The following is a 13266-nucleotide window of genomic DNA, read 5'->3' as shown; positions in this document are numbered from 1 at the left end:
AAGTGACAGCCAGTGTTGATGAAGGAACTAGTGTCCGAAAGCGCTACACTAATGTAAGTAGAAGCTAATAGCTTTTATTTATAAATACCCGACTGCTATGTCGTAATTAATTGTTCAAAGTAATCAGAAGATATTGTTGATCAGAAACTTAAATTCATCAAAACAGTTTTGGACTTTAAGCATATGTTGTTCTTTCCCCAATCATTCATATGCTAGTTGAGAATGATACCCTATTGTATGTATCAATGTATGAATGAATAAATAACTTTGGTGTAAAACAGAAAATTGTTCTTTTTTCCTATTTTTTTTTTAAATTTAACCCAGTACTCATTGAAGACAGAAGGATACGAATGATCTCATTACTTTATTGGGAAAATAAGAGGCGGGAGCAAATTTTTCTGTCCGATTAAATGATTTGAATTATTGATGAAATTATTGAAAACTGGGAACTGGAAAATGAACCGAAAATATGAGGTTTTAGGGCCACTCTGTATCCAGCACAAGGAAAGGAAGTTTGGCATAAAAAATATTGGTTCTGGACTTCTCTTAAATCCAAACAATATATTGAAACATCAGAACTACAATATAAAATGCAAGTACTCCCCCTTCTTCATGTCTAAATTGACTGTACTATAGTAACTGTAGTTCTTCAAGCACCATTAAGAAAGTGGAGGGGGGGGGCGATCCCCAGGAACTGCACCTGAAACAAACAAAACAACAGCAAAAGCTTTGCTCACTTTAGCAAATGAATAAATAATGATAATAATAATTATTATCATTATTCGAAAAGTGGAATAACTTTCTAAAATATGACATTTTCAGGAAAATGATATTATTTCTCTGTATCTAGCACAAGGAAAGGAAGTTTTGCATGAAAAAATTGGTTCTGGACTTCTCTTATGTATCCAAACAATATATTGTTGTGTAGTCACAGTAAATAGTTGCAACTAAATAAATCTTCATTTAGGTAGGTACTCATTTCTATAATTGAAAACGATTTTCCTTGACAAAATGAAATATTCCCAAATAATTCAAAATAGCTGAACTTTACACTTTATTTTCTCTTTATTTCATTTTGTTTATTTTTTATGTTATTAATTTTCTAGTTTTTTTGAAATTAAACTTTTGACTTTGACTACGACTATGACCCGTTTTGGAAAGCCAATTTTCTGACTCCCGCTGTTTAAAGTCTAGAATATCCCAAGCTCTGAAACCAGCCCAAAATGTGCTGTTGACCCATAGTCTGTGAAGATATAATTATTTCATTTTGAGAGAAAAATGACAAAATACTATTATTGTAGGGTTTGAGAGGCTATAAATAATAGAATATGTGTTTTAGAGAGAGGTAGACTTTTTAAATATTTTGCTGCAATAAACGGTAAAATATTTTGAACTGTTTTAAAAATACAAACTATTAAAGAAGACCCTAAATATTTTTTGCGTTCATCTTTTTGAGTTATTTTCTGTGATTTCAGCTTATCATCATTGTGTTTCTTATTATACACGCTCTCGCGAAAAAATTGAGACATATTCCTTTGTTTTTACTCAAAAATGACTATGGAGTGCCCTTTTGTGCCAGAACTATCACTGAAACCCGAATTCAACAATATTTTAAACGTCACTAGTTGACAATATGCTCACCTGCATCTCCGTATGCCAACCTTTCGGCTACATGATATTTGACCACCTCATTCATCGTGAAAGCAGTAAACTACCTATGCGAAGTAATTTGTTAAAAATGAGAATATGATTTGTTTATCAAATCAGAATAATGTCAATAAAATATTATAATATCATAAAATTGTTGTAGGCTTCTTGTTTTTTAATAGTGTAATAATCAATAATCCAAAAGACCTTGGTCGTTTTCCTTTTCTTTTATGCCTTCTTCTTTGTCGTCTGCTGCAATAATTAGCATATCGAATCAAAAAATGAAGGTTTTTGTGCAGTTGTAATTCTTTGTATTTGTAATTGTGAGTTGTGCAATGATTTGATTTTATTGTTATTCAACATGCTTATTTCCATAAAATACAATTTCATTCTATGTGTTCTAAATTTTTGGCTGATTCCAAATGTGAACAGTAAGTATTTGAATATTTGAGGTTATGAAACTATAGTTATCTTGAATGTTATTGTATAAATCAATGTAATTAAAATAAGCTTTATTCAATTATATGTTTTGAAAAAGTTTGAATTAAATAATGAAAGTATACATTACTACTAATCATTAATTAAGCTTATTAAATTTAGGATTAGGGAAGTTTTTGGCTTCTCTGTAAAAAACTTGGCTCTTAAAGAAATTCAAATATTATAATCTGTTTTACATATAAGATTACCGTAAACTGAGTAATTTTGCCAAATTTAACTTAATTCAACTTACATTATGGTATTCACAGAGTTTGATCTAATTTATTTTATATTTATATTCATGTATGATACTAGTATTGGTGGGGCTTGGGAAGAGTTTGACGGAATCTCCCCATCCCCATCGCCTGATGTTAACAGTACTTATACAATAGTCTATTTAAGCCGTAAATGGTCTCATGAGTCATGACTGTTATACTTGAGCTAGGACCACCAAATAAGATTACTATTAATCTAATAAATTTTTGTTCCAATTGACTTATACTTACAAAACTATCAAGGTAGTTTGCAAAAATTGGGTAGTGTAGTGTACCGTAATTCACTCCAAACTGTCAGAATTCTTTTTAAACAAAATTAATGCTTCCCACTCAATTCAGTTTATTTTTGATCCATGACCATTCTATTTACTGACTGAATATATTCCGTCATATAGAATTTTAAAAAAGTTCATAATATTAATCTACACAATAAATTATCATATGGCAAGTCAAAGTGACAGATGAATCTAGTTAGCTCCTCGCTCGTCATCCAGGGAATAGAGTGGAAGGTTGAGTAATTCATCCTACTTTTTGGAAGGTTTTCCTCCAATAATTCACGAACGTAAAGCGGAAGCCTTTTGAATATCTTCTGGGTATTATTTGGTACTATTTCACATATTGGTTATGTGATTTGGTCATTCGTGAGTGTGGTAGATCAACATCTTCACGACTCCTAGTGTAGTGTCCATAAATTTGGCTTTTTTTTTGAATCGTATGATCCCGACCTCTGAAAAGCATCAATGAGTTGATCAGATACTGGGTGAAGTCTTCAACTTTAAAAAAAAAATGGCCGACAATAGTGAGAATGTGATGATGCATTTAATGTTTTTTCTGAAGAAGTAGAATCCTCTCACAACCTCTTGCACGCCCCACAGTACAATTCCGTAGTTTATAAAACTATGAAGCAATACATGTTATGCCGTCACCAGGTAGCTTGCTAGCAACATGCTCTTTAACACTCGCATCAGGTAGATCACATTGAAGAGAAGATTACAGACAATGTTGGTCCCAAGGCAGTGAAGCATCCACCATGAAACCAAGAAGCTTGACTTCAGGCTCATCAAAGGAAGGTTAAGCGCGCCTCAGAGTACGCATAACATGTTTTGAGTATTGACTTAATTCATGCAAGGTCTGTTAGCTCCAAACCATGAGCTGGCCTCTTCCAGCAGTTGGGCAGACTTGAGGATGTTTAATTGGGGATCTTCATCCTGGGCGACGAGAGTGATGTCATCCGCAAATATTAAATATTAGTGCTTTTCCCTCCATGCTGAGATTCATTTATAATGATAAGGAAAAGTAAAGGGCTGAGAATTGGTCCCTCTGGAACCCCATAGTGCCTGAGATTTTGCTCCACTCACTGTAACCACCTTGCTATGCTCAGAAAGTTAATTCTTCATTGAGCTCAGGCCAACTCCACAACACTATAACTTGATTTTTTTCCGTTTTCCGTCAGTAATATATCGTGAGAGACGCAGTCAAACGCTTTGGTTAGATCACAGAGGGTCATGTCAATTGAGTGCTTATTATCCATTGCCATGAGTATAGATTCAATCAGGGACTGGACGGAATTGGCGGTAGATCTCCCTTTGTTACACCATATTGCTGATTTGTGAAAAGCATATTCTCCTCAAAATAGGCATAAAGCTGGGTAAACATCACTAACTCAAAGCTGGCTAAAAATCATTAACTCACTTTGCAAAAGCTATTATTATTCAACCATAGCTGACAGAAATAGACTATGCTTATGTGAGTTATATTTACAGTAGTGTAAAGAATTTAGACTGCAGAAGACTAATCAATTTCATTTCATTTTCATTCTCCCACAATTAAAATTACTCAGATATAGTATTTCACAAGGTAATAACTTGAATAATCAGATACATTTATTAGATAAAGACCGCATCTTCTTAACTATTTGAAGAGATCTTTCCTCTTCTTTCATGTTGACTCAAGATTCCCCAAATGTTTAAAAATCGAATAAGTTATTTTTCTTTATATTCGCTCTATTGAAGATAGGCAATAAGATTGTGACTGGAAAAAGCCTAAATGATATGAAAAAAATGTCTGATTGTGTAGAAAGCCGATGCATTCGCATTATATATCTTTCGATAACTAATTGTAAAAGCTGTATACGTAAAAGTACGCTGTAAAGTTGCTATACGGCTAGTGATCCAATAAAATTGGATCATTTCACCACTTACGCTTCAACTTGTTCTCTAATTTTAGCCCAGTTGTATAATCAATGGAAAACAAAGGCTAGTCGGATGTTAGACCTTCGTGTTGGACCTCTAGTTGATCCAACTTGTCTTCCAACATTCAACAACCCTTGGATCAAACAACAACATTACTATGATCTGTCTCTCTGTAATCCTATGTAATGTCCTCTGTAATTTTGGTAGAGAGTTAGTGGGGAGGATATTTTTAATATTCTTTCCGAAGAATGGACATTGATATGTCCAAAGCTCCGCCAATTTATGTAGATGCATAACAATATAATTATCTATAGTTATTATATTACAAATTACTTTTCATATCATATACAGTTTGTGATGAATTTTTTAAATAGACCTCATGAGAAGAGAAAAAAATTGTGATTACCTTTTAAAATGAAAGAATTTGCTAAAGGAATGGTTAGCGACCGAGCGATAAAGCTTCCTTATCAGTAACTGTATATCAGATAAAAGTACCGTTCTGTACTGCATATTTTCTAGAGAATTAGTTAATAAAATTATAATTATTCTGCAAATTGAGCATCAACCATTTTTGAATCACTCATTGAATTTTGAGGTTACACTTTGTTTACTACCGATCAGATGTTTTAAAGCAGCTCAAACACAGCTGACTGATTCAACGTATTTTAAAATGTCATGCCAGATTAATGCAAGCTATAATATTATTTCTAAAAAAGTAAAAACTATCAATAAAGGACCAAGAATTTCGAATAAAAAATAAAATGTATGTATTATTGTTGAAATTATTTATTACTTAAAAAATTATATTATAATGTCAAGTATTATTGTAACTAACTAGGTCATAGCATGAACATTATATTATTGATAAAAACAGCAGAAATTAATTATAACAGTCTCAGACATAATAAAAATTGTATAAGAATATTCATTTATTAATTATTATTTCAACTGAACCACATGGTGATTAAACCTCTTTGGCAAGTCTAAGCCAATCATAGTGCATAGAAATAGCACCAAAAAGGTGATCGTTTGAAAACAACATATGATAATCTGTTATCAGACAACAAACCTGCCTTATCATATACGCTAGCACATGTACATTGTATAAGAGGAACTATGTCTAGGAGATTAAGCAGTTTTAAGAATTATATAAATTGAATTATTATCGTAATTAAAGGAATTATATTCTGTTGCTTGCCACTGACGTCACGTCTACGTCACAATCGTTCTACCAATGGCAAATTTTCATGCAAATTTATTACACCGAGATTCTCAGAAAAAAGGTTCTAGCCAAGAAGCTGAGCAAAAGACTTCACTTCCCTTTTGAAATCCTCACCGTTCAGACCTCGTTAAATTTACCAAGACCTATTCGTAAAAATTTTCGTTCGATTTTATATGTTTTATTTGTGAGCCAATATTTTAGGCTATTCTATTTGTTATTTGTAAATCTATTTTCATCAATCGATAAATCAAAAGTTTAAAGTTAAATTATCCCTTAATTAATTTGGTGAAGGAGATATTTAAATTAAAATTCCCCACGTGCTGAGACCGAAGCCTGGACCCGCCGCCGATCAAACAATTTTGATCTAAAGAAGAAAACCACGACCATCAAGGAATTTCACGTGAGTTATAAGTTTAAAGGGGCCCCAATCTACGCTTCGAAAATATTACAGTGCAGAAATATAAATTTTTCTTCGTTAAATTATTGGCCACGCCGACAAGCGCTTATTAGTCATTAAGAGCCTAGAATTTATTCAATATAGAATTTATAAGAACTTGTAGTTGATTGACTATCCTCCGCTGCCAGAACCACGACCCCGAACAAATTTAAAAAACATATTTTATAATTTATTTTCACCATTTTTTCACAAACTGTTAAATTTTATCAATTGTAAAATTCTGTCGAATCATGCATGGTGTCATGCAAGCACAAGAACATTTCTAACTCTTTTGTTAATGTTAAATTACTTTCAATCTGTAAATCACATTCTGAATCTGCACTGTGAGATCATATATTTTATTATAATATATTTCAATTTTGTTAATTCGTCTTCTGAGTTCGATTATTTCTTAAGCCTGTCAATTATTGTGTCTGATACGTTCTATATTATCAAGAACCGATCGAATACGATCATTGAAATAATTGAATTAAGCTGGATATTGGAACAGGTCTAAGTGGATGTAGTGAGTGGGGTCAGATCGGGATTATATATTCTCTGTCCTTACCTGCTCATATATCAGCTTTTATCTGTTACCAACTTCGACTTAGGAGCGAATACATCAACTGTACAGCAGATGCAGCCAGAGATCATATAATTTCCTACAATAGAGCTTAAAGCCCGACAAGACTCTGTTCTCGAAATATATTTCGAACGATATCTGGTCCTTGTACCCTATCTTAATCTTCGGAACTTATTAGAGACGCAGTCCCGTAAATTATCTACATCGGGATTTTTGCTCGACCTGTATGATTTTGTATGCTCATTCATCACAGGTAATAATTTTAAGGTATCCGTATTCAGTGTTTAGCGATCACTACACTATTTATAAAAATTTCATCACCATACAATCTGTCATAAGAAGAATCAAGGGTGAGCGAGCGTTTAGGCCTCCTACGATTCCGACAATTGTATTGAATCTTGTAGTGAACCAATCAGTCTGGTGTACACTTAGCGTCCACGCACGCAGTTACAAACTTTATAACCTCAACACCGTTGATTCAGTGCAAGATTCACTCTACGTATGTGAGGCGAGTACAAAACCGCTTTACATGATTTGCCGGCCCAACGTGAAGCATTTAGATACAGCACTACATGATTTGGCCAGTAACGTGGGACTATTTACATTCCACATCTGATTCTTTATATGTGTATCGACTTATCCTTGGAGGTGAGAGTGACTCCCCCAGGAAAAGCTTTACAATTTCAATAATTATTTTGTTAGTCTATATTATGTAAATTCATCTATAATTTTGCTGTATTGTAAGCTATTGTATATAAGTGTATAAGCCAGTATATATTGTAATCTACATAAATAAAGTACTCAATCAATCAATCCTATCCTTAGTAGTAATAATCACCTCCTGGAATTGTTTTTTTCCAACTTGGAAATACAGGTTGAGCATAGTGGGTATCTTCTTGTTCCTGAGGATGTTCATCATCCTTCACTTATTTTCACTATTCGATTGCAGGCTGCAGATGCTGTGAATACTCAGTTGAACTGTATTGAGCTGACTTCGGAAGAGCTAACTATCTAATGCTGTACCCAACTCAGAGACTGTGACTTGAAGGGAATGTACTCGTTGGAAAATGTTGATGATGCGGTTGATTCATTCTATTCTTGTCTATATAATACCTTGGACATATGTGTCCCTAAAATAAATAAGACCCGGAGGCAGCAAGTATCCACCAATGTTTAATCCCAGATAATAAAGTTGCTAAAGAAAAAGGACACATGTGCCAAAAAAGTTATTTTCTGTATATCATTTGAACTATTCAGAAGTATGAAATTCATGTAAAGCAGCTAATTGCACAATTGGGGAGTGAGCAGAGGCCACTCCGTTATCCGTCAGACCAGCTCTACAATGAGTTTTGTGTGATGGACATAAGACAGCTCTACTCCTTGGAAATAATTTGCAGACTACCCAAAAACCCGGAAAGCTTTCAACATAGGAACCACAGTCATAACACAAGAAACAGAAACCTTCTTATTACGAACGTGGCTAGGAAGGCAATATATCAACGATACTTCAACCACCTAGCACCAAAACTCCACAATTTACTTCCTGTACACATCAAGGTAATAGAAAACACAAGAAAATTTAAATGCGCCGTATATATATATATATATATAATATATATATATATAATATATATATATATATATATATATGCATATGCATACATAGGCCAAAATTAGAAAAAAAACATAATTTTACACTTAATATTTCAAATACCAATAGAATTTAGAACGTTCTGGAGCCACTGACACGCATCTTCTCCAGCATCATGGAGGGCCGACAGCCCTCCATGATAGGAGTGTTGTGGACACTCAGATATTAGGTGGTTCATTGATCGGATTTGTCCACATTGGCACAGAGGATCAGATGTGTATCCCCATGCTGTCATCAGCTCAGCACACCTTCCCACCTGCGTCCTGAACCGGTTAAGGACACACCACTCTCTACGTCTCAGCTGGGTGCCAGGAACAATGTCATTAGGGTCATCCACAAGGCCTTTGTTCCTGACCTCTCCCTGCAACCATCTCAGTCTCCATAACTCCCTTGCACTTCTAATTTCCTCTTGCTCGTCAAGTCTCAAGTATCTTCTTGACTTGAGGCGCCTTGGTGGAGGGTTAGCCAAATCTCTAGAGACTGGGAGATCCTCATGAATGTGTTGCAACTGGGAAATGAACTTGTTCTTCTTCTCCAACCTTCTGAGATCTGGAGGCATGATTTTACTAAGCACAGGCAACCACTCAGTCTCAGTTGGTCTCAATGTCCCACTAATCTTCCTCATAGTTTCATTGAAAACTGTATCAATTTTCTCAACATGTCTGCTGCGAGCCCAGACAGAAGAGCAGTACTCCCCTGTACTGTACAGAAGTGCAAGACTTGATGTTCGAAGGGCATTCATGTCACAACCCCAGGCTGTTCCCGCAAGTTTGCTGATGATATTTAGCCTTGTCTTCAGTTTATCTCTCAACCCCTGCAGATGTTGTCGATATGTGAGGGATCTATCAAGTCTGACTCCTAGGTAACGGGGAGCTTCCTGATGAGATATTCTTTTGCCACATAACCTGAGATCAATTGTCTTTTTTGCATGCTGGTTACTGAGATGGAATATTGTTGAGACAGTTTTGGACGGGTTTGGCTTCAAGAACCACTGCTGGAAATATTCTGCCATTAACTCTAAGTCCTCATTGAACACAATTTGGAGCTGATCAAAATTTCGACCTTGAGTAACAAGCCCAATGTCATCGGCATAAATAAACTTGCGTGATTGAGTAACAGGCAGGTCTGCAGTGTAAACATTGAACAAAATTGGTGAAAGAACCGATCCTTGAGATAAACCATTTAGTAATCTTCTTATAGTGCTGAGTTTACCATAAAGAGACACTCTGCATGTACGGTCTCTCAAAATAGCTCCAAAGAGATTGACGTTAAAAAATGCGCCGTTAAAAACTGGATCACAACAACTGGAAGACATAATATAGAGAACATAATTTCGAACAATATGTGAGCTCACTTACCCAATGTATTTGCACCCCCACTCTAAATTTGATTGTATTACTACTACACCTGCTCTAGAACATGGGTTTCCCATAGTTGAGTAGGATAATTTCCGAAAAAATTCAATTTATTTATTTACATTTGTAGTAAATTTCATATATTGTATTTTTGAATATTATGTACATTTTATTGATTGCTTATTTGTATATTAATGGAAATTGTATATTGTTTAATCGCTCCTCAGTACATGCAGATTATGACGTTTCCTTTTGGAGTTTGTAAGTAAATTTTGCAAGGCCATAATAAACTGAAGTGTAAAGCTGAGAATTAAGAATGAAGTAGCGGCGAGACGGAATATGATAATAATAATACTGATGGTGATGCCCACATAAGCTCTTAGGCTTGTGCGTGGGTAATGAGTGAGAGGGATGATGATGAGAGATGACGACTACTTTCATATCATGGGCAATGGATAGTTTTCAGTTTGATTGAGAAAATGCGATCCAAATTTCAACACTGGTATGTCATAAAATTTTACTGCTAGAAAACACTTTAGATTGTAACAACCTATCACTGCCGTTGGTCCTGTTCTGGGTCCTTTATCCTGTTGAGCTTCATCCTCTTCAATACTTCTCCTTTCAATTTGAAACAAATTTCAAAACATTTAATTGATTATTTGATTTTTACAGGCTCCATTCACAAGAATGTCAAATACTTTGATACAATCCATGCATCAGATCTTAGCCACTCAATTGTAAAGCGAGGCTTGAAAGAAAGTAATCATCCTTACAATAAAATCAAAGAAGTCCGATTCAGTACTCTGGGAAAGTAAGTTTGGTTAGTTTATTCGGTTTAGGTTTAATATAATAAATTATGCTCTATTGATATGTTGTTTAATTATGTAGATATCCAGAAAAAAGCACGTATGATAATTGATAACTCAGGGCATTTTAGTAGGAGAGTAATAATACACAAAATTGAATTCGTAAACATAGCTCTATTTGAAGTATTCAATGCAAAAGTCAAGTTTTTGTCTTAAGCCTGATTGAAATATATGGCTAATATCGGCTTTAATTATCCTAGATCACTAGTGTATCACTAGTGTGTATTTATAAATTATAAAATAATTGTATTCCATACTTACTGGATACTTGTGACCATCCTGAATAGATCTAAAAAGGCATTATTTTCATATTATTGATACTAGTATCGTCTTTTACTCTTGTATTGTAAGGCGAAAATTATGGAAGGATTCAGATTTATATAAGGTCATAATTAGTTATTAGGTTTTGGCTCCCTCTTTTTAATTCCAGTTGAGTTAAAAGTTTTCTTTCTTCAAAAAAATATCAATTTTTGAGTTTTTTTTTTAAATATCAGTTTTATTAATCTTTGAAACAAAAATTTCAAATCTAAAAAACTCTGAAATATACTTAAATATAGATGTACTGTCAGTTATTTTTCATAGTAATTCTTTTACAGGGACTTTAGACTGATACTTACTCCAAGAAAAGGAGTTCTTCATTCAAAATTCCAAGCTTATAGTGTTGATGGTGATGGAAAGGAGAAACCTGTATTCATTGGTGAGTTGAACGTTTTTATGAGAGCATCATGTAGCCTTGGGTAAGAATTTGGTCCCAATTTATATTTTATAGCCTAAAGCAACTATGTTTTCTCAAATTGTATAACTCTTCCGAAATATTTGTATAGATTTTCAAATAACTTTTCTTTCCAGATCATGAAAACTTCTATGATGGGAGAGTATTTGGTGAGACGTGGTCCGATGCAAGTGTTCACATGGAGGATGGATTAATGACTGCAACTATACAAGTACCTGATGAAACATATCATATCGAGGTAATATACTATTTTGATTTACTGCAATATATACGATTGTAAGTTTTCATTCGATTGTTGATAATTTAACAATCATCTTCCATTTCTTTCTTTTTTTAATCTAAATTTAAGATTGATTTATTGGATAAAGTAATTGATTATTAATCTCTTTGTAAAATAACTTGTTTTTTGCCTTTGGTTTGTGAAAATTATTCCTCTTGTTAAGTGAAATGAAAACTCTTTTGAAATGAAAGTCGAGTAAGGTTGCAAAAGTAACATTTTCTTGTTTGTTCAGTTCTGGTAATAATAATGGAATGATGATCTTTTTCAGCCATCTTGGAGGCATCTACCGCATCTTGATAATAAAACCATGGTCACCTATAGAGCATCAGATGTTCAATTCAGTTGGGACCAAGGCCAAACACCCCATCGCCCCTGTGCTCATGTCAAGGAAGGTGATGATAGCGAAGATGATGATGATGACGATGGTTTGTAAACTATTCTGAATTCAGATTGTTTGACATTAATAGTTTCAATTCATTGTTTTGTATTCATTCTGAAAAGATGAGTTGTTGATGCGCAGATTTAAGATTTCTGTATCCCAATTCATTGTAATAATCAATACAATCAAACAGTACAGTAAAACTTGATCAATTTCTCTCTAAAAAATTCAAAAGCACTGAGAATGTTTGATTTGTTAAAAAGTTCTTGGACGTACCGCTATTTTTACTTATAAATTATATTTCGTGTCATAATTAAGTATTTCATTTTTATTACTAAGCTTTAGTTATGCTTTCCCATGATCATATATAAAATTAAAGCCTTATTAGTATATCATGATCGAATTCTTATCTATAGCTGTATCATGCGTTGATCTATGAAAAAAATCTAGATTCATGGTTTCTCATCGATTATTGATCATGTCATAGATTTCCTGATTATTTTTTCAGATACGGAATTGGTAAATGGTCCAGTCGATGAAATTATTTTTGAAAAGGACGAGGATAGTGATGTGAAGGTCCGAGCCAAACGACAATCAGACACATATGAATACACTCCCACAAAAACAAGATGTCCTCTTCTTCTGGTCGCCGACTATAGATTCTATCAAGAAATGGGAGGAAGCAATACTAAAACGACAATAAATTATCTGGTAAGTTTCTCAGGCGGCTTGTTATAGTTAAATGCAACAACCAATCATAATGTAGAAAATCAGTGGCAAATGAATTAAATCTTGTAGGAGATTCATTATTATAATAATAAAGTATCTATATACTAATGAATGTAATAATGAAGCATTATCATAATAATAATCTGAGATGGTTGTGTGAGAAACAGTGAACAGTATGAAAGCCTTCTTCACAAAAAAGCAGGATCATCTTTATGTAACAGTCACAGAAGCAGATAAGAGGTACACCCCACTCGACTTGTGCACAGTGTTGGTGGTGTGAGAACAAGTAAGCCCCATGGAAGTGAGGTCTTGGAGCAGTGGGGGAGCAAGCAATTGCATAGGAGGCATGCATTTTCACTAGGAGAGCCTGGTATGATAGGAATTGTCAAATGCATGGGGCCTCTTTCTTGAAACTGAAGGTTTCATGGTGGCTATATAAGA

At 34.0% G+C, this 13266-nt stretch overlaps 2 protein-coding genes across 2 annotated transcripts in view; one reads left to right on the top strand and one right to left on the bottom strand.

The window, feature by feature from the left end:
• LOC111053183 overlaps positions 1-13266 on the bottom strand; it is a 341346-nt gene that overhangs the window by 37680 nt on the left and 290400 nt on the right. The window lies entirely within an intron of this gene.
• LOC120353872 (ADAM 17-like protease) lies at positions 1891-12849 on the top strand. The gene is made up of 6 exons (XM_039439219.1): positions 1891-2078; positions 10511-10649; positions 11301-11401; positions 11554-11675; positions 11986-12142; positions 12605-12849. The coding sequence occupies exons 1-6, from the start codon at positions 2009-2011 to the stop codon at positions 12832-12834; spliced, it is 819 nt and encodes a 272-aa protein (XP_039295153.1). The 5' UTR covers positions 1891-2008; the 3' UTR covers positions 12835-12849.

This window comes from Nilaparvata lugens, chromosome 1 (genome assembly GCF_014356525.2).
Source record: "Nilaparvata lugens isolate BPH chromosome 1, ASM1435652v1, whole genome shotgun sequence".
NCBI lineage: Eukaryota > Metazoa > Arthropoda > Insecta > Hemiptera > Delphacidae > Nilaparvata > Nilaparvata lugens.
This window is presented reverse-complemented; position numbering and strand designations above follow the sequence as displayed.